General features: G+C 50.0%; 1 protein-coding gene across 1 annotated transcript; it reads left to right on the forward strand.

Moving 5' to 3' along the window:
- The first annotated feature begins 4,955 nt into the window (after positions 1 to 4,955).
- On the forward strand, positions 4,956 to 20,420 carry Hspb8 (heat shock protein family B (small) member 8). Its single transcript, XM_052168496.1, has 3 exons — positions 4,956 to 5,852; positions 12,454 to 12,517; positions 19,409 to 20,420. The coding sequence occupies exons 1-3, from the start codon at positions 5,486 to 5,488 to the stop codon at positions 19,566 to 19,568; spliced, it is 591 nt and encodes a 196-aa protein (XP_052024456.1). The 5' UTR covers positions 4,956 to 5,485; the 3' UTR covers positions 19,569 to 20,420.
- The last annotated feature ends 1,369 nt before the right edge of the window (positions 20,421 to 21,789 follow it).

Consider the following 21,789-nt stretch of genomic DNA (forward strand, 5'->3'; position numbering starts at 1 on the left):
AGATTCAGGCTTGACGTTCACATAGACTGGGATTGAGAATCTACCAAATTAGTTTTCTCATCTGTAAAATGGGGGTTGCTCAGAAACCTTCCCTTCCGTTCTACCCATTATGGATATTTCCGAGTGCTATGACTTGTTCATGCTATGCAGGGTGGGGCAAACCAAACCCAGAGAGCATCCGCTGCTCACACAGGCTCTGCTGTGCCCCCGGCATGTTACCATCAAGAACCCAGATGGAAGGGACACCCAAGTGTGGTGCTTATGTGCCTGAGGTGGGGGGCGGGGACTGCAGATTCTATTAGTGTCATCTTTAAGGCTTCTGGGAAAGTGAAGAGAGGGAAGATAGAGACACAGGTCGACAGGTCACCCTGGACCTGGTGTGTCAGTGAAGGTGGAGCGCCCCAGGAACCCCCCCTCCCCACTTCCCCAGAAAGTCCTGAGCCCCGGGGCTGTGCTGGAGCAGGAAGGAAAATGCTCACTGGAAACCTGGCCTTTGAGAGACTCTCCCACAGTCTTTGATGATGGTGCTGGGATTAAGGAATGGGAAGATGTCAGACAATTACCCTGTCAATACCTGTGTGACTACAGGCCCTGCTTCTGCCTCCGGGCGTGGGGGTGGGGTGGGGTGGGGGGGGTGGGGGTGGGGTCCAGATCTGGAATGCAGGATGATGTCACCTTCTCCCTCAACTGTCTCTTGGAAGATTAGCTGTGGTATTTCCCGTGTGAAAGTTTTAAGTAGCTGGCAGGCAGGTGAGACAACGTTTGCTCTGGGTCCTGGGATCTAACAAAATGCACACACTCACATGTGTACACACACATTTATACACTCCACACATATGTACATGCACATACATTCATACACTTACATTTACACAGTCACACACATATATATACACATAAAAAACACACTCATACATACACACATGTTCACACATTTAACACACACACATTTATATACACATACATTTATATACACATACACAGTCACACACATGTATATGTACATAAAGACACACTCACATACACACATACACACTCACACAAAAACACACATTTATACACTCACACATGTATATACACACATAAAAACACTCATATACACATATATACACAAAAACTCACATTCATATACACCCGTGTACACATTTCTACATTCACACATATATATACACTCACACACATAAATACACTCACACACATATACACACAAAACACATACTCATAGGCACATACATACATACATTTATACACTTACACATATATACACTCATACACTCACACATTCATACACACGTGCACACATATATACACACACACACTCACATATACACATGTGCACACATTCACACGCACATGCACACACACACATACACACACACACACACACATCCAGAGTTTCTTCTTTTCTGGAAGAACCAGCCCAGGCTTCCTCCCTCTCCAAAGCCTCTCAGAGTCTGACCCCATGTTTTTGGCTGGTCAGTGATGGCCTAAGGTGTCTACTGACCGCTTTTCCCACAAGTCATCTTACATCTCAGTCAGCAGGCTTAGCAGCTGCCTCGCTTCTCAATATCCTCAGGCAGAAAGCTGACCTGACCCAGGATGCAGTAAGATTCCAGAAAAGCATGCCATGCCAGGTGGTGCAGAGGAGCACTAGGCCTGGGTGATATTTCCCCTTCATGGTTATTGTGAGCAGTCTACATCCCATTGGCTGTGTGACCTAGAGGAGGTGTCTTCACCTCTCTGGATTATGTTGAATAAATATGAAGGTGGATGTTGTGAGCAGGAGCGGTAACCCCAGCAAATAAGAAGGCTAAGGCGGGAAGATATCAAATTCCCACCCAATCTGAGCCACATAGAAAGACCCACACAAAGGGACAGGAGACCTGCTGAACTAGGGCTTGGTATGTGGTCAGTGCTGCGCAAACACGAACTGCCACTCTTATTTCAGAGAGCATGACAGCTGGGTCAGAGCCAATGGCCTAGGCTGCAATCCCAGCTCTGCCACTGAAGGTCACACAGAGTTAGGCAAGGAGGAGGAGGAGGAGGAGGAGGAGGAGGAGGAGGAGGAGGAGGAAAAGGAAGAAGAAGAAGAAGAAGAAGAAAGCCTTTTAGAGCACATCCTTGGAACAGACTCACCCATAAACCAATACAGCCCAGTGGCACATTAAACACACAACGCAAAGCCCGCCCAAATCCACAGGCACTCAGCCAGAGACAGTGCTGCCCCCATCCCACCCATCGTAGAGCCTCGCCCCTGCCCCCCCCCCATGGTCCATCACACAGGATGACTTCCCGCATAATTAGCTGCAGGCTCACTCTGCCCCTCCCAGCTGCAGCCTGTGCCCAGCCGTGACGTCAGCTTAGGTCTTCTGGCATGATGAGCTCATTCTGTGTCGTATTGAGGCCACCCAGGCACTGGGGGACACGTCAAGTTAGGACAGGGGGACCCTCTCTCTACCGGAGCAAAAGCCAGGGGTCTCAGCCCACCCACTCAGTACAGATCTAAGATTCAAACAATTAGCTTTTCCACCAGGGTTCCTGGCACAGGACATCTGTGTGCATTTCCTCATCTGAAAAATGGGTTGACGCTACCTAACAAAGACGGCTGCGAACATTTCCTGCCAGGCCTGCAGTGGCTTGCCACAGTGAAAGACACACAGGAGCAATCCCTCTCAGTAATTGTTATTTTGAGTGAAGTACCTCCTATGAGGACGGCTTTCTATCAAAACGGTTTCTCAACCTGGAACTCAAAGTCCCCGTAAAAGAAAGCAGCGCTGGGACCCCAATACTCTCAAAGGGAAAATGACAAGTCCCAAGCTATCTACCTGTTGATGATTGGAACCCCAGACCCAAGGCACCTGTAAGTTAAAATATTCTGAATTCATTTTCCTAGCAGGATGGAGGAACAGAAGTTTCTAGAAATGGCTCTTCCTAGAGCTGGACTTTCAAAATATCCCACCTGGAGAACAGAATAAAGATATAAGCCCAGCCTGGTGCTGCTGGTCTGTCGTCCAGCCTGCACAGGAGGCTGAAAGAGGGAACTCGCAAGTTCAAGGCCAGCCTAAGCTGAGAGTGAGATCAAGGCCAGTCTAGGAAGATTCATGAGGTGCTATTTGAAAATAAATACAGAAATAAAAGAGACTGTTTACCTGCTTACATAAACCCACTTACACACACATCATTCATCACACATACACACACACAAACACACACGCACACACATCATACATACATCAACACATGTGTACAAACACACACACACACAATTATAGATTAGGATTGCCCCTATGAGGAATAGCGTAGTTGAACAACATAGTACTATTTAGAAAGAACATCAAGGGGGGGGGGCATATTAGGTAATGAGGAAGGACAGAGCGTAGGCAAAGGACACAAGTCATGAAAGACATTAGAAAACATCTTTTTTCCTAGTTTCCATCCCATCACAGATTTTTGTTGTTTGGTTCTGTGTGGTGGATCTGTAAATAAAGATGTGATTGATAGTTAAAGTGTAACACGCATAGGAACGCTCCAACATGGCTGTTCTGTGTACGGGGTTCACAAAGGGGGGTGGGGCTCTAGGGTGCTGTTGTTCTGTGTACGGGGCTCACAAAATGGGGGCTCCAGGGCGTGGCTGTTCTGTGTACAGGGGTTCGCAGAGATAGACAGCATTTGGGACCGGGCAGGTGTTCGAGTGGCTAGCTTCACCCACTGTGTGATGTTTTTATTTGTGAATCCATCACATTAAATGCTTTTACAGAAGGAAGAGGATTAGAGGTGCAGCTAGCTCTGTGGTGAAAAGCTTTCCGGAATGTAAAAGGCAGTCAATGCAAAGAAAAAGTTGTCTGATGACTTCTGTTAACTCTCCTGCCGAAAGAGACAGTCGTAGGGCTCACGGCTATCCGGCTATCCGTGCGCAGAGGGGCAGGGTTCCACCGGCTAATGTTTGTGAAGCACTTAAGAGCAAACATTATGCAACCGATAAACAGAAAGTTGAAAGCTTGAAAGCACAAACTCCCCTGCGAAGTTTATAACGTCATGCATTCCTGATGACAGGTCCCAGAGCAGGCTCCTCTCCTGTCCCATTCCATAGGTGGAAAACCGGCAGCTCAGGCATGCCTTGGAAACTCTCATAGAAACTCTCATAGAAACGGCAGGCATGCCGCTCATAGAAACGCTCCCCTTGACCAAACTTCAGGCAGACTCCTCCTCGGAGGCCCAGGGGTGCGTTCTCTTCACCCAGTTCTAACAAGAACAAGTCAGTTTAGCCACAGCCCCCATCATCCATGTATGATCAACCCCTCCCATGCCTGATCGGCTGCTCTTCCTCCTGTGGCTTTCAAAGCAAGGTCTGATCACCCCAGTCTATCCGTACAGGAATCCAGTTAGATCAGTTTATCTGGATTTCCCTCTGGTCCCTGGATCCCCCTCGGTCACTTCCCACCCGTTGACCCCCATTCTGCCTCCAGGCTGTAAATCCCCAGTGGCTCAGGCTGTACTGGGAGTTGTGCCCGACCTGTTTTCTTACCCCAAGTCCTACCTATCCCAATAGATTCTGCCTGGCAACGTCCCTCTCTTCATAACTTCAACTGCCATTTTTAACAAAATCATTCTCAGAAGTCTGAGGCTGTAAGATTTGGGCCCTACTGTAAGTGGGGATTCCGTGTGCTTCTCAATCCAATGAGGGGGTTGTCTCTCTTCTGCGAGTCCCTAGAGTGGGAGGCAAGACAGAACACGCTCTGAGGATGGTATTTCCAGAGTGTGACCTGAGCCCTCAGCCAGGCGGAGGGTTATTAATAGTCTGGCTTTAGTGCCCTGTGGGGCACTGGTGCCTGGAGTGGACTCTGCGGGAGGCAGAGGGAGGGCGGGGCGGAGCAGAGCAGGAGCAGGAGGAGGAGGAGGAGGAGGAGTAGTGCCTGACAGGCTGGCTGGATTCGGACGCCGCGGCCACTCCCAGCTCCCCACCCGCTCCCGGAGCCCAGTTGTTCTCTCAGCGGATTCTCAGGGGCTGGTTCATCACCTTCGAATACTCCGGTTACAGGAGGCGCTCGCAAAACCCGCCCCCAGCCCCCAGCAGCAAATAAATAGAAGGCTCCCAGCCCAGAAGCCAGGAGAAGTTTCTAGGCGCACGCCTCCCGAGCTTTATTAAACTCCTGGCTGCACTCAAGACCTCAGCAGGCTTTGGCTGGGAGCCGCCGGGGCAGCCTGGGAGGAGGGCAGCCGGTGGCTTGCCTGGTGAGGTGGGACTGAGAGCGGCCCTCTGGGATTCTGCTGGGCCCGCTTAGGGGAGTCACCCTTGGGAGCCAGGACCCCAGCTCAATTCCGGGCAGCCAGCGGATGGTTGGACTCGAGGCTAAAGGAAGATCAGCATTTTCTGAAGTGGAGGACTGAAAGCCATCTCAAGCCACATCACCTTGCAGTGTGACCTTTGGGCAGGTGGCTCCGTCTCTCTGAGCCTCTGTTTCCCCCTCTAAGCTCAGCAAACGCCATGGCTGACGGGCAATTGCCTTTCCCATGCTCCTACCCAAGCCGCTTGCGCCGAGACCCCTTCCGGGACTCGCCGCTCTCTTCCCGCCTGCTGGACGATGGCTTTGGCATGGACCCCTTCCCAGACGACTTGACAGCCCCTTGGCCCGAGTGGGCTTTGCCTCGGCTCTCTTCAGCCTGGCCTGGAACCCTAAGGTCCGGCATGGTACCCCGAGGGCCTCCAGCCACAGCCAGGTTTGGGGTGCCTGCTGAGGGCAGGAACCCCCCACCCTTTCCTGGGGAGCCCTGGAAAGTGTGTGTCAACGTGCACAGCTTCAAGCCAGAAGAGCTGATGGTAAAGACCAAAGATGGATACGTGGAAGTGTCAGGTGAGTGAGGGGCAGACAGGGTCCTGTGTGTGTGTGTGTTGCGTGTTGTGTGTTGCCTGCTCGCATGTGTGCATGCGCACACAGGTTCAGCCCAGAAAGAGCTTCAGTAGAAAGGACCTGTGACAGGCAACATGGCACAGGTGACCTAAGGGCCCAAGAATGCAACCCACAACGTTATCTTCAGAGACAAGTGTTTCTCATTGGGCAACAGAATGATTGACATAATGTGATGGAATAGCTGGGGTCCTCAGGACACTGTGTCCCACCGACAGCTGACAGAAGCCAGGCTAGATGTTTTGAGGTGGATAAATTAATATAAATAATACATGGATGTGCCTAGGACTTCTGAAGCCGCCGGGAGAGGCACCACGACCTCAGCATCAGACAGCACCTGTGTTAGCCCAACCAGAGGACATGGCTTGTGTGCCCACAATTCCATTTTGTACTTTAGGAAATGGAGGCACACAGAGGAACTTGCTCTTAGTGTAACTTGCACAAGGCAGCAAAAGGTTCCAATCCAAGCTGCCTTGAATATATGTGTGTGTGTGTGTATACATACATATATACATACATGCATATATATATATATACATATATATATGTATATATATATATTCTTCCTCTGGCCCTTCATCCCATGACTGTCTACTCCCCTCTTGCAGATGAGGAGGCCTAGTCCCAGGACAGACAATGAGTCAGCAGAAAGGCCAGAGCAGAGCTTTGGCCTGGTCACAGCAGCCGTAGGCCCAGGGCCTTCCTTACCCCATTGCACTCTGGGAGAAAGAATACACATGCAGGGTGGGAACAGACTGAGGAGAGGAGACAGGAAGCTTGGCCCCGGGTAAGCTGGGCCTCGGCAAAGCTTTCTTCTGCCTCCCTCCCAATTAACAGGCCATTAAAAAGAGCTTGTTCTTGGCGGAGACCTGTCAGTCAGAAAATCAATAACAGCAATGCTGTGAGCCCTGGCTGGGCAGGGACAAGCCCCAGCAGTGTGCGCGGCCCTGTTCTAGAGTCACTTGGAGTAGAATTGTAAACATCAAACGCTGTGGGTGTGGGTGTGGTGGGCAGACAGGCGCTCAGGGGCGCGTGCTGACATGGGTGTGGGCTTCCCTGCACTGGCTGGCGAGCCAACACTGGTTCTGCTGCTCGCTAACCAACCGGACGGCAAATTATTTCTTCAGCTATTTTGTTCCTTTTCTGGGCACCGAGGTCCCCATGGGTCCTCAGGAAGCATGGTGGTCGCCCCTCCCCCAACATATCTTTATCTGCATGAGAAATGCACACATGGTGCCGTATTAACAGTTAGTTCTTGTTAACAGCAACCACAGCTCTGGCCATGGTATGGGCACGTGGGAAGGGCCTAGTAATAATAAATGATAGATGCTCTTCAAGACCTTGGGTTCAAATCCCAGCCCTCCCGTGCAATAGCAGCATGGTTGCAGACTGGGAAGTCTTTGCATCACTCTGAGCCTCAGTGTTCCTGTCTGTGCAATGGGAGTTGTAACCATTCCTGTCATGCAAGGCTAGTGGGAAGGTAGTAAATGCAGACAATGTATCCAGAGCGCCTTGTAAAATGTAGTTGATGGCGCATCCTGCTGACAGAGCTCATCATCACCCCGCCCCGGTTCTCTTTTAATTACAATTAAATTAATTATCATCCAGAGGCTTCCAGATCGCCCACACCCTGTAGTCTCTTGTCCTCATTTGCAGCTACTCCTTAACAGGTGGAGTCTGGCAGACACAGGCTGAGATCTCAGCCACGGGCCTTAGTTATCCTGAGGTTCAGGGCACGCCTCGGAGCCTTGATGTCTCTGTCTGTGAAATGGGAACACTGGAGAGTAACGCAGAAAACAAACCCGTCCACGAGCAGCTAACTCGTGGCCCCAGCTGGACAGACTTTGAGCCCACTGAGAGAGGGCGGCAATGCTTTCTCTCCTGAAAGGGGTTTAAGAACTAAGATCCAGGGCCCCTACAGAAGGGAGGTCAGGGAACGGAGCCAGGAACAGCTACCCCATGATTAAAAACCTGTCCTTCTGCAAGCAGTTCAGGCCAGACCTTTGCTCAGTGTCCAATTACGCTGACTTACTGGTTACTCACAATGGTTTTTTAAGGAGTGTGGGTAGCTTTGTAACACCACCTCTGCCCATTTTACAGATAGTGAAACTGAGTCCTAGGAAGGCCAACTCAGCCAGCACAACCAACCACCTGCTTCTTCTCTGGCAGTATCTAATACTTAAAGCCAGGCCTGCCTGGAGGTTCATTGGCTGACTCTAGCTGGAACTGTGAACCTGCCTAGACACCCCACCCCCAACCTCTGACCTCTGCTTCAACGCTGGTCTCACAAAGGGGTCAGGCCAGATTTGCCTCGTCATCTGCTTCAGGCTGTCTGGGGAGGGGCGGAGAGGCTATTTGGAGTTTGGATGATGTCAGATGAACCAAATTCATGAGTAAGCTTCCTCCTGCTGCAGGGCTTGGAGCTTTCCCCGAGTCCGTGTAGTTTTCAGATCCAAGGCACGACCCTCTCTCATCTGACCCCATATGAATACCTCACTCCAGGGAAGCTTGCGGAAAATGTGGGTTCATGATTTCCATCCGGCACGTGCGCCTTCTCCTGCAGCCACCAGCCAAGAACGATCCCTTCAAGGGCCACTGGGCCAGGCTCTGGCCTCGTGGGGAGCCCGGGAAGGTGTTTGTCTTGTCCCCAGGGCCTCTGCTCAGCCTGGGAACAGCACCTCGCTTTGATGGGTCGGTTCGAGGGTCTGATCGCTCCCCCCAACACCAGCATCTTTCTCCCAGAGCCACAGATCTCTAGGCCATATGAGAAACATGACAGCCCTGCTGTCCTGAGATGGCAGAGACGACCTTTCTGGACAGGCAGCCAGCCATCTTTCCTTCCTTCTGCACACAAAGATAAAACATTGATGGTATAAAATGTAAACCAGAGAGCAAGCTAATAAAGTTACACTTTATTATACAATAAGTAATTATATACTATACATAAATAAGGTTATTTATATAATATTTATTTTATGTTAATCATATTATGTATAAACAATTACTTAAAATATATTTATATTAATATATAAAATAAGTGTGTTAATAAACAATAATACAAATAAGTTATATAATAAAACATAATAAGTTATACTTGCTGGTATAACATCATTCTTGCAATAAGCAAGGCATGCATGCAAATGCTATGCAAACAACATGCAAATGATATGTAAATGAGGCGCGAGGCTGACCTGCCTCTTTTAACTCTACTGTCCTTTCCCCCAGTCTGCCAGCCCTCAATACCCATTTCCTTCCAGGGAATCTTGGAGTATTTCCTGCTCACAGACCCTCCCTCCCGTCAGCCTGCACCCCATTTTCAGAGCATAGGCAGGATTCATCCACTTCTGAGACTCCCCATTTCCCTAAAAATATTGATGTGAACGATAAGGTTCACCCGTGCAGCCCGAGGGTGGTGCGACTCACTCCGCTGCTGCTGCGCCTCCTAGAGCTTGAGTAAGGCCATTTTCACAACATTTTAGAGAATACATGGAGGCCCAGATGAGGGTAGAACCCAGACAGGAAGTGTCTATGCAGGGGCTGGCATCTGGCTCTCGGGACCCTGCTACCCTCTGCTTCCAAATCTTTGCTCCACGACCCTGCTCCTCTGCTTCTGGGGTGTTTGGCCTCAGGCAGGTAACTGGATCTGGCAGACATGTTCAGGGTGATGTGGTCACAGATTTACCAAGCTTCTCTGAGTTACAATTTCTCCATCCATTCTGCTGGCCATAAAGTCCCTGCTTAAAGGAACTGGCATAAATAAGTTGCTGAGAACAGAGGCTGACACTGGGCCCAGCCTACACAGGTGTCCCTTGGCTTACTATCGGGCCAGGGCCCCTGAAACCCCATCTGAAATCCAAAGTATCCCGAGTTAGAAATGCAATCAATATGCCTGGCCTACCAAATGCCACGGCGGAGCCCTGCCGGTCTGAAACTGGCCTACTGTTAGGCAAAATTATCTCACCTCATGCTGACTTTGTTACAAAGCATTGACTACCTCTTGTCATTTATTGAACCAACACATGTGGTGGACAGAGTGGAGAAGAGTCAATTCAAAGACTGTAAGTTGGTGATGTCTGTCGAGCTGGCTGTTAGCCAGGGCCCTTCATCTTCTTCATCATCGCCTCCGGCAGAAGGAAGACACAGGGTGCAGAAGAGCTGAGTCAGAGGCCCTGGCCTGTTCCCAGTGGATTCAGGCTCCTCCGAGCCCCAGGCCTCAGGGAGGGGACCTGAGAACAGACCACATGCTGAGGCAGGGCAGGTAACTGTCACAGAGTTGAACCAAATGACCTCTCTGTTGATAGCACACCCACAGGATGGAGAGTTCTAGCCTCCAGACACTGCAGTTTTAGAAGTAGATTCTGGTCAGTATACCTTTCCTTCCTGTACTGGAAGAATAAAGAGTATGGCTTTCCTAAGGACCATGTAGCTCAGGCCTTAGAAGGTTGAAAGTTTGTCTCAAACTCCAGAAATCACTGGGCTTGGTGTGGAGATCTGTTTGCAAGACATTTTAGTGCAGAGGGGAGGCTTCCAAAAGGTGAGAGGCAGACTGAGTCAGACATTATGGAGTCCCAAAGTAGAATATGATGCAGCCATTAAAAATGACAAGGTCCTGAGTTCCAGTCCTCAGGACCTTCATAAAAGCTGGCACAGCAGCCTGAAAATTGGAGAGACAAAGGCAGGAGGATTCTGGCTACTTTCTGATTAACCAGAATAGACTAATCAGTGAAACTCCAGGTTCAGTAAAAGACCCTCCCTCAAAATTTAAGATTAAGTTCCCCACCCACCCGCACCCCCACCCCCTGCTCCAGCAAGATGTCTCAGTTTCAAAGGCAGCCTGGCCATCTACATTTGACCCTGGGGAATCTACAGGTAGAGATGGACTGACTCCTGAAAACTGTCTTCTGATCTCTGTGGCACGAGACCCATACCAAGCACACAATTTTTAAATGAATTAATAAACATAAAACACAATAAAATAATAAGGTGGATAAAGCAAATGAGAAATACATTCAACACACACACACACACTCATGCTGTTAAGAAGTATTTGGGGAAATGGAAAAGTAATCAGAATGTCTTAGGGAGATGAGAACAGATTTTCAGCCAGTACATAGAATGATCCCTTTGGTATAAGGTATGATGTATGGCCGTATCCTAGAAAATCCATACATTTCTAGGAAACATTCTCTATGTCTGGAGACATAAACACAGTATTTATGACAGCCTGGGGGGTGAGGATGAGACGATGGGTAGTTGTGCTTTTTGTAAATTTATTTCCCACACTTTCTAATATGCATATGCATTATCTTGTAATCAGAAAATGTTATTAAAGGGATGATTAACCGGTACAAAGTATCGCTAATGCAATCACCTGTAAATGACGAGTTGAAGACACTTTGGACCTCCACATGATGCTGTAATCCCCTGGGTATTTATAGTCTGCGTTATGAAGAGCCTGGTGTGGAGGTGGCGCCTGGGCTCTGGAATGTGGCTTCAAAGGGGAGTGGGAAGTGCCGAAGGGTGGCGGCTGAGCCAGGCACTAATCCTGTTTGTTCAAAGAGAAATTGAAGACATTTTACTGGAGGAGGAGGAGGTGGAGGAGGAGGAAGAGGAAGAAGAGGAGGAAGAGGAGGAGGAGGAAGAAGAGGAGGAGGAAGAGGAAGAGGAGGAGGAAGAAGAGGAGGAAGAACAGAAGGAAGAGGAGGAATGAGGAGAGCTGAGAGGATCATAATTTTGCCTGTGAACTGCAGTGTAAAAGCCAGCTTGGTCCCAACCTTCTTGTAATTTCATCTTCTCCTTCATGATTGGGAAAAGGAACCCCTGGGAAGTAGGGCTGTGGAATCTCTGCCTCTCTTATTCTGAGGCTCCCTCTCAGAGGACAGCAGCCTTAGCAGAATCTGGGTGTGTCCAGCACCTTGAGGCATTGAAGAAAGGCTGTCCTTTCTTTAGGATAAAGTGGTACAGAAGGCTCGCTCTCTACACGTCTGAGAGCAAGAGGGTAGGAGGCCACAGCATTTGGCCTTGATCCAGTGAGAACCAATCAAAGCCCTGCGCAGCCACACACCTTTCCAGGTGAACGCCAACTCACTCTGGGATCTCAGTTCGTACCTCTATAACAACAGGAGAAAGAAGCTGGTTGGCAGACCCAGGGCACGGTGCCGCGTGGCCAGGAAGTCCCAGCTGTGGTTTCGCTTCTTCCTTCCACCTCATTGACCCACCTGTGATGCCGAGCTCCAGGGACCTGCGGTGGCTGCCGACGAGCGGGTTAAATGGGAGGCTGGAAGTTGGGGAGTAGGTGTCCCAGTCTAGCACTGAGTTGTCAACAAACCATCCTCAAAGTCCTCTTTCCTGCCCTTCAGATTAGCTCCTCTTCAGCCAGCCTGGGAAAAGGCCTTGAGTCTTTCCATCAAAGACCTCAGACTCAAAGCCTGAACCACCCCGAAGCTACGTAAGACAGGAGCAGATCAGGATTTGAACTCAAGTCCTTATTCTGAATGATGCCCAGGGGATACACACTCTAACCAACAATGATGTTCTTGTCTTGCAGGCAATCATGAAGAGAAGCAGCAGGAAGGTGGGATTGTCTCCAAGAACTTCACCAAGAAGATACAGTAAGTAGCCTTGCGGGTAGACTGAGGGCAGCCATTGCAATTGTGGGTAGAACCCAACTTTCTTGGGAGACGCATCTGGGCAAGGAATTGAGCTCTCATGCGAAAAGGGAAGATGCTGTCATAGTAAACCTTCAATAGCAGACCCCAACTAGAGGGCTAGATTGTCGTCTCATCAGCTCAGTGCCCTGTGAGGAGGGCAATGACCCCATCAGGGAACAGAGAGGCAAAATGACTCACGCATCTTACACTGAGAACTACAGTGCCTGTCCACCCAGGAGGATAGACAGGAGGGGGTATCGCCATCAAAGTAAGCCCCACCCACACACCTCCTAGTTGCTGTGATAGGATCATGTGTGTGTGTGTGTGTGTGTGTGGGCGTGCATGTGTGCGAGTATGTGTATGTGCCAGTGTGTGAATGTGCATGCATATGTGTGTGCATGCATGTGTGTGGTGTGCGTGTGTGCATGCACAAGTTTGAGTGTCCTTGTGTATATGTGCATGCATGTGTGTGAATACATGTGTATGCCTGTGTGTATGTGTATGCATGCGTCTGTGTGTTTGTGCATGCATACCTGCAATGTGCGGGCATGAATGTGTGTGCATGTATGTGAATGTGTGTATGTACATGTATGTGTGCGTGTTTCTGGAGTGCATGGACCCTTGTGCTCAAACAGAGGCCAGTCGCAGATGTTGTCTGTTTTGCTCCATCACATCCCACCTTACTCCCCTAAGACAGTCTCCCGCTGACCCCAGAGCTGGGCTAGTGGCCAGAAAGCCCACGCCAGTTCTCCTGCCTCCCCCTCCCACGGCACAGGGGTGCGGGGTCACAAGCATACATTGCCAGGACCATTTTTTTTTTCTTCCACGAGTGCTGGGAATTTGAACTCAGCGCCCCCCCCCCCCCAATAGGTGCTCTTCTCCAGCTAAAATCCTACTTGCGTGCCTCACAATCATTGATTTCCTGTTGTCTGGTTTCCTGGGACTACTCTGGCCAGCTGTGGAGGCTTGGAGGCTGAGACACTGCTCTGGAAGAAGGACCAGTTTGACTTATGGGAGGGATTCTTGTTAGCTTTGGTCCTGTGAAAGCAGTAAGCAGGCAGCCAAGCTGAACAGATGAAGCATGACCACACCCCTAACTGGCAGTTCCTGTAGGGAGAGAAGGGCCAGTGGAGGATGCTGCCTGCACTGGAGGCTCGGGTGTCGGTCATGCTGTCTCGCAGGTCAGCATAGCTCATGTGGTGTATGTCAGGCCCTGAGGTCTTTCTCAGCCATCACCGCCCCAACCTCTGCAGTGAAGTCAGAGGACAGGAAGAAGATGTATTGCAAACTTCCCTCAGAGTAGTCTGGAGAAAGTCAATCTCCAGTAGATTAAAGGGGATCTATAGTAAGGATTTAGCACCGCCCCAAACAGGTCTCTGATCTGTTTCCTCCACCTGCTAAAGGGGTGTGCTCCAGTATCTTTGCAGAAAAATGGTAGGTAGATGTTTCTAGGGGTCCAGGGTCATTACTAGCCCCGGCAAAGATGTCCTGGGTCAGAGAGACTGCACCAGCTGAAAGAAGTTTCTTTCAGCGTGGCTGTGAGTCTGCATCTTCTGCCCTTCCCTGATTCCCACCCCCACCGCCCCCATGGTTCTTGGAAGCCCTTGGAAACTTCCTGATAAGGCAAATACCATCCAGTTTCTTCTGGCAGTCGCTGGCTTTGCCTGAATCGGTGACCCTCGCCTCTCCCCAGCTTAGCCTCCAGATCAAAGAGCTAAGAAGAGAGGGAGGGAGGAAGGGAGGGAGGGAGGGAGGGAGAACACGCGTGCCACCTTCCAGAGGTTCAGACCCAGGTTCAGGACAGAATCACAAACAGGGCAGAGCTGAGAAAAAGAGCCACCAGGGACCGAGGTGACAATCAGTCACCTTCAGAAATGTCCAGGCCATGAGGAGGGATGCAGAGGGCAAGCGCTTTGCTCTGTAAGCATGAGGACCCAGGAAGGCTTCTCTGGCACCCATGTGCAAAACCAGCCATGGCTGTAGAGAAGCACCCGTAGCCCTACTGTGGTGGAGCAGAGAAGGGCAGGCTCTGAGCAGGCCCTGAGCAGCCTGCCTTGCTGGAATGGTGGAGAGCTTCATGTGCTCGATCCTGCCTCAAGGGAACAAGGCAGAGAGTTCCCACCATTGCATGAGGAAGATACCCAGTGTGGTGCTCTGGCCTTGCAGGCAGAGAGAGAGAGAGAGAGAGAGAGAGAGAGAGAGAGAGAGAGAGAGAGAGAGAGAATGAGAGAGAGGAGAGAAGAGGTCCAAAGTGGGACATGGTGGTTCACACCTATAATCCCAAAACTCTGAAGGCTGAGACAGGGATTTTGTCATAAGTTTGAGACCAACCTCAGCTATGTAGGCTGTCTAGGGCTACATAGTGAGACCCTGTTTCAAACAAAACTAATCACGCCCATTTCCTGCGGATTTCCCCTCCTCTGAGGCCACGCTGGAAGCAGCTCTCTGGGAATTCAGTGAGGAGATAAAAAAGCCAGAGGTTGCTGAAGATGGCGTAGCTACTTGGCTGCTGGTGGGTGAGCCATTTACATGTCGACTGGCTGCAGGCACCGTGCCCTCCGCCCCCAGTCTATGGGATGGTGCTGTGCCTGTGTCAGGCTCTTCCCCCCACTCAGTTAACCAACCCTGCAGTCTCCTTCTCCCCACTCAGTTAACCCGCCCTGCAGCCTCCTTCTCTGAGGACCAGACACATTGATGATCAAGGCTGAGCCACAGTCTGTGTTGCTGGGACCACCCAAACCCCCTTCCGTTACAACTGGAGGTTCCCAGGGTTTTCCTCTGTCAGAACAGCATGCCCCACCTACTGTGAATGGCCAGTGCCCAGCGTGCCCCCTAACTGTTAGAATTTTGATTCCCATCCCTGGCGTAGAGCACCTCCATGTTAAGATACAATGGTTGGGTCACTTAGAGCGACTCAGAAGTCACGCTGAGATTGCACCCCCTCCCACGTGTGGCTGTGTTAGAGGGTTGGAGGACTACACTAAAGTGTTTAGTGTGTGTGTGTGTGTGTGTGTGTGTTAATGTTATGAACTGCCCCCTCCGAGGTTGGAGTTACACAAGAGTGGATTTGACAGATGGGGGACATCAAGGTGTCTGGCTGGAGACTAGGATAACCTTGGGCCAGATCCCGTAATAGATCCCACCAATGGTAATGGCGATGATGGTGGTGGTGGTGGTAATGGTGATGATAATATTATTGTCACATAACAACAACAACACTGGCAAATTCCTGAGGAACAACACACAAAGTTGACCCCCTGACCTCCACATGCTTTGTATACAGGGAACCTGACTGTCTTTAGACGACAGAAATAATAATATTTCATTAGTCATGTCCAGCGTCCTTAGAGGATTCCCACCTACGCAGAATGGGATCTCACCTAAGTACACGCCTTGGTCTTGCAAGTACGACCCTGAGGCCTGTTTGTGTTGGGTAGGAGAGTCAGTTTGGAGGTGCCTAGCTGGTCGGAGGCGGGCCCTTTTCCACCCCCAGCTTGGAGGAGGAAACAGGAAACAGGATGCAGGAAGTCATCCGGGAAGGTGTTCTGCACAGCACATGTTGTTCTCCTTGACTCCTGGGTATCTGGTCAGCCCCCATCAACGTCTGCGACTTGGCAGTGGCCACGTTATGAGGTCTGCAGACTTGGTTCTGGTTTTCATGGAAAAACTCCCGTGGAGCCAGGTTCTTAAACTCACCTTGTCTGTGAGGGAGTCCGGAGGGGCTGGTGACAGGGTTGAAGAATAGACCCAGACATTTAGAAAACCCTGAAGGGGAGAAGAAGGAGAAACCTGAGCCTGCCCGTGGTGCTGGAAAGTATAGAGCTGACTAGACAAAACACAAGAACTCTGCAGGGCTTGTGCGCATGCTCGAATCACCGGGCTCTTCCGGGGAGAGAGCATAGGACGCCAGGGGCTGGGAATGGAAGGGAACCGGGAGCTGGAGAGATAGCTCAGTTAGTGCAGTGCGTGCCACACAGGAGGACCTGTACCCCAGCCCCAGAACCCATGAAGAAATCCCAGCATGGTGACATGCTCGTAATCCCGAGGCTGGGGAGGCAGAGGCAAGAGGTTCCTTGGGATTTGCTGGCCTGACAGCCTAGCCTAATCAGGGAGTCCCAGATCCCCGTAATAGATCCCACCAATAATGATGATGATAAGATCATTGAAATCCATGTCGTCGTTGTCATCGTCGTCATCTTCATCATCATCACCACTACCATCAGGCTGGTGAGGAACAATACCCAAAAGTTGACCCCTGACCTCCACATGCTTGTGTACACGTATGTGATCATATCCACATGAACATACACGCACACGCACACACACGCACACACACGCACACACTTTGATAAAACTGTCTCTAAAAGAAAAGAGAGCCAGACAGTGGTGGCGCACGCCTTTAATCCGAGCACTTGGGAGGCAGAGGCAGGTGGATTTCTGAGTTTGACGCCAGCCTCATTTACAGAGTGAGTTCCAGGACAGCCAGGGCTACACAGAGAAACCCTGTCTCGAAAAAACGAGAGAGACAGAGACACAGACTGTGGAATTTAACCACAGGTCCCTCTACCTTTCTGCTGGATCAAGGAATTTCAGATGACAGCTTTCACTGTCCTTATATTCTCAGACTCACATAAACTTCCCATTTCTCCCACCCCCAATTAGGCCTTTACCCTCCTCTGTGGTCATCTTACTTTTAATAACGTTAAATTCTCACCACCAATATGATCCCTACAAAAAAACAAACAAAACAAAACAAAAACAAAAAATCCCTCAAAGACTCATTCCTGGGCCAGTTCTGAGATAAGGCCAATTGCTCTGGGGTCCACGTTTTAAGTCAGCTTTTACTAGGAAAGAGAAAGCAGTTAGTGGAGGACCCTAGAGGCATTTAGCACTAGGGTATTTAGCGCTAGGGTATTTAGCACTCGGCCGGGGCTGGGGGGGGGGGGGGCGTCATTCTGATGCAAATGGAATCCTAAAGGGGAACTTTTCCCTAACTCTGGAATCCAGCTTAACTAAGGGGAGACCCAAAACCGGTCTACTCCTGTCTCTAGGCTTCCGTTTCTCCCCGTACAAGACAATCCTTCAGGGCCTCAGGAAGGTCTTTGGACTCTGATATCAGTGTACCTTGCCTTTAAATGTCAGGGGGCCAGCGTGCGGGGCTAGTGACGGCAAGGCATCCTCGCACCACTCAGTCGACTCCGGGATACTATCCCGACATTCTTTTCCCTACAAGGAAGTAGGTTTGGAAGAGGTCAGTTCATCGTTTCCCTTCTGCTGGCTGGAGAAGCGTCAGAATGTAAACTCCACTCAGCTTGCGGAGGCCCAAGCTACACTCGGACCAGGTGCCCACTCAAGGGCCAGCACACAAGGGGTTAAACAGAACCAACTCTCGCCCCTCCCTCACAGTGGGAGGGGCGGGAGGAGGGAGGTCCACAGCCAAGGCTTTGTCTACTCCCGCCCAAAGCTTGGCTTGGCGATTATCCAAGTCTTCCAGAAGCACCTTTGTTGATCTTCATAGTTCCTGTCTGGCGAGGTGGCTTTGGGTGGATGCGGCTCGGAGGGCTTCTGCTGTTAGGACCACCCCACCCCCACCCCCACGGAGAGTCCTGCTCACAAGCAAGGGAGGGCAGACAGCTCCCTGCGAGTACTAGCCTGGCCTGTGGGAAGGTCTATGGTGATCCTGGCTACTCTGTCCTTCCTGCAGGTGACTGGTACCAGGGGAGGCAGGAGAACGTGCTCTTTGGAGCCTAGGATTTTAGTTCTGAGCCCATCTGCTAATGCCAAGAGTAACCACCCCGAGGCTCAATATCTTTGTAAAGTGGGTACAGTAATAGAACCTCCTTGGCAGGATTCTTAGTAACTGAATCTGAGGTAACACCCGAAATGCTGAAAGGGCCCAGCTGGGCACGGCTTTTTGTATTCTTACTAATATCTGCATTCCAGGGAGACCATTAACATGCCCTCGTGGTTTCAAGTTTGTTGAAGAAGAAATCATATCCTGGGTAGCTTCTCTTCCCTCCAAAAAACAAAGAACAGACCTTTTAATTCTTAGGGCTGGGTGGGGTGACACACGCCTACACTCAGAGTCCTCAGGAAGTCCAGCTGTTAAGGTCATAAGGCCAGCCTAGACTCTGAGAGAGACAGCCTGGGCTCTGGGAGACGCTGCCTCCTCCCACCTCCCAAATCCTTCTGAGTAGACTCATATTTGCGAACACAGGTCCCACCTTTGATGCTCTGTGTCTCGAGTTTGTCTGACATCTCTCCTGGGTCTCGTGATCTGTGAAACAGAAACTTGGATTTACGTGATTCACTGCTCGAGACTTAAAAGATGGCAACGGGAGGCCTGAGTTCCAATCCGACACCTTCATAAAGGCCAGGCGTGACTGTGCATGTCTAACCAGACCTCTGTGTGTAGTCAGAGGTGGAAAGACGGGCTGTCCCTGAAGCTCAATGACTGGTTAGCCTCACCAAATTGACAAACTCCAGGGTTAGTGAGAGACTCTGCCTCAAACAGTAAGATGGCAAACTATAGGGGAAGATTCCCAACATTGGGTTCTGATGGGCACACGTGCACGCACACATACACTCACACATGCACACACATACACGCACAGATACATACATGCACACACATACACATGCACACATACATACACACACTCATGAACATACATATTCATGCCCATTCACATACATGCATACACATACACATGTATACACACATACACACATATGCACACACATGTACTTGTACCATACATACCCTTGAATGCAAAAGAACATTTTCTTCCCAGTGAATACAGGTGTATTAGAAACAATCAATAGGTAAGATCTTGTGTTTTGCTCTCCCAGGCTTCCGGCAGAAGTGGACCCAGCGACCGTCTTCGCCTCGCTTTCTCCAGAGGGTCTGCTCATCATCGAGGCTCCCCAGGTCCCTCCTTACTCGCACTTTGGAGAGAGCAGCTTCAACAGTGAGCTTCCTCAAGACAACCAGGAAGTCACCTGTTCCTAAGATGTCAGCCTCGGTCCTTCTTTGATCCCCTCCCCAGCCCCAGGGACTCTCTGATTTGAGGGTACACTACTTTAGCAGCACTCAGATTTAAGGCAACTCAGATGTTGGGGGATGGGAGGGAAGCTAATGCCCCCCTTCCCCCCTCCCCCACCTGCACACCCAGTCCCTGGATAATGTAGTAATAGATTTCTCCACAGGGTGACGCAATGGGCCAGCCTTGCTTGGTTGCGTTAGGTCAAAGTATTGGGAGGTTTTTCTTCATCTTACCTGGGTGAAGATGCCTCTCGGTCTATAGTTGCAAACAAGCAAATGAGGACTGGAGAGTTCGTGTTACATTCTTACCTTGCAGCTAATGCGAGCGCTGCTTTTCTCTGGGGACCTTCCCATCACCCAGACCCCTGCTCTGGGCTCTCCTTATGTGTGTGGCTTGGTTGATGGGACTCACTGGCTCACCTCCGTGTTTCTAAACTCTCTATCTAGAAGAGTTTATAGGCGGGTCTTATATCTCAGTATGGGGTTTATCCATCACTACACGACACAGTGCCTTTTCCTGCAGCATGACCCCATAGCTCTCAAACCATCACCACCAAGGACTCTGGGAGCCCCTCAGTTAATTCTCTGGCTAAGGTCCCCTTTTATTGTGTCCCCCGTGTCCAAGTCACATTTTTACAGAGAGCTGTCTTCGAGCAACTCCGCCAGGAACCAAGCAAAGCCCAGACAGCCTGGCTCGCAGGCTAGTGGCATTGTGTATGTGGGGGGGGGACGTGTGTGTCTTTGTTGTGTGAATTGTGCTGTTGTTTAGGGGGGAAATAATGGTAAATAATAATGATAATAAAGGAGCTGATGTTCTTAGCCTGTTGTGCTTCACTTAGTGAGAACAACTAAATGTTCTGTCACCAAGGTACACACTGTCAGGATGTTACTGCTTCAAGTGACGATTCCTGAGTGAATACTGGGCTAGACAGCATAAATGCTTTCAGCCCACTCCACAAGGCGTTTAGATGTGCCAGCAGAGCTGTTTCTGCAGCTCTGGTTCCCGTATTTGGTCTATGCCCTTCGTGGTGACGCCACACTGTCATAGTCTTCTCTCATGGTTAAAATACAGAAGCAAGGATCTCATCCTCCCATGACAATGTAGGGAGGAGAAGGCCGGGGCAAAAGGTCAGAGGTTTATTTGCATGGTTTCTCATTTTCCAGAAGTCCAGTCAATGTCTCCTTTGATGTCCTTGGACTAAAACAGGTCACACGTCTGTCCAGAGTCCAATTCCTGGCAGCCCCGGGGAGCAGGGTGATGTCATAGCTACTTTTCTGGCTGCTGTGAAAAATGATTCTGACCAAAGCAATTTAAGGAAGGAAAGATTTGCTTTGGCTCATGGTGGAAGGGTACAAACCAAGTATCTCCTCCTCCCCGGGTTAGGTTTGGTTAGTGGTTTATTGCAGCAACAGGAATCAAGCTGGGACAGTGACCCTGAATCCTTACTAGGTGTTAGATGTTCCAGCTAATTGATTTTATATATTTGCTCAGACTAGGCTCCTATGGGCTAGGGCCAAGTCTTAGCTCCCCCTCTACAGATAGGGAAACTGAGGCCTGCACCAACCAAATCACACACCTGGTAAGCAATAACCCCAGGCAGCCTGGGATGTTCACTCAGCCCCTCTCCACTCTCCCAGCAAAGCAGAAAGCTGAGTGGTAGTTATCGAGTCAGTCCCATGCTGGGAAAGGAGAGGTGAGATTTCAGATCAGGCTTTGACCAGACAAGAGTCAGGCCAGTCAGGGTTGAGGAATCAGGCACAATTCTAAGGTACGAACAAACAGTGTGTGTGTGGGGGGGCGGTATGTGGGATGTGTGTGAGGTGCCTGAAGCACCAGAAAACACGTGAGCCTAGGAGAAAGACACGCTGTTCCTGTTCTGAAAGACCAGAGTTCTTCACAAGACTTACAAGCCCGCCAGATCCCTCCTTTCTTCCCTCCCTCCCTCACCCCTCCCTTTCTCCCTCCCTCCATCTACCTATCTATCATCTATCTATCTATCTATCTACCATCTATCTATCTATCTATCCATCTATCTATCATCTATCTACCTATCTATCATCTATCTATCTATCCATCTATCCATCTATCATCTATTTATCTACCTATCTATCATCTATATATCATCTATCTATATATCTACCTATCTATTATCTATCCATCTATCATCTATCTATCTACCTATCATCT

The sequence above is a fragment of the Apodemus sylvaticus genome, chromosome 22 (genome assembly GCF_947179515.1).
Source record: "Apodemus sylvaticus chromosome 22, mApoSyl1.1, whole genome shotgun sequence".
NCBI classification, from domain to species: domain Eukaryota; kingdom Metazoa; phylum Chordata; class Mammalia; order Rodentia; family Muridae; genus Apodemus; species Apodemus sylvaticus.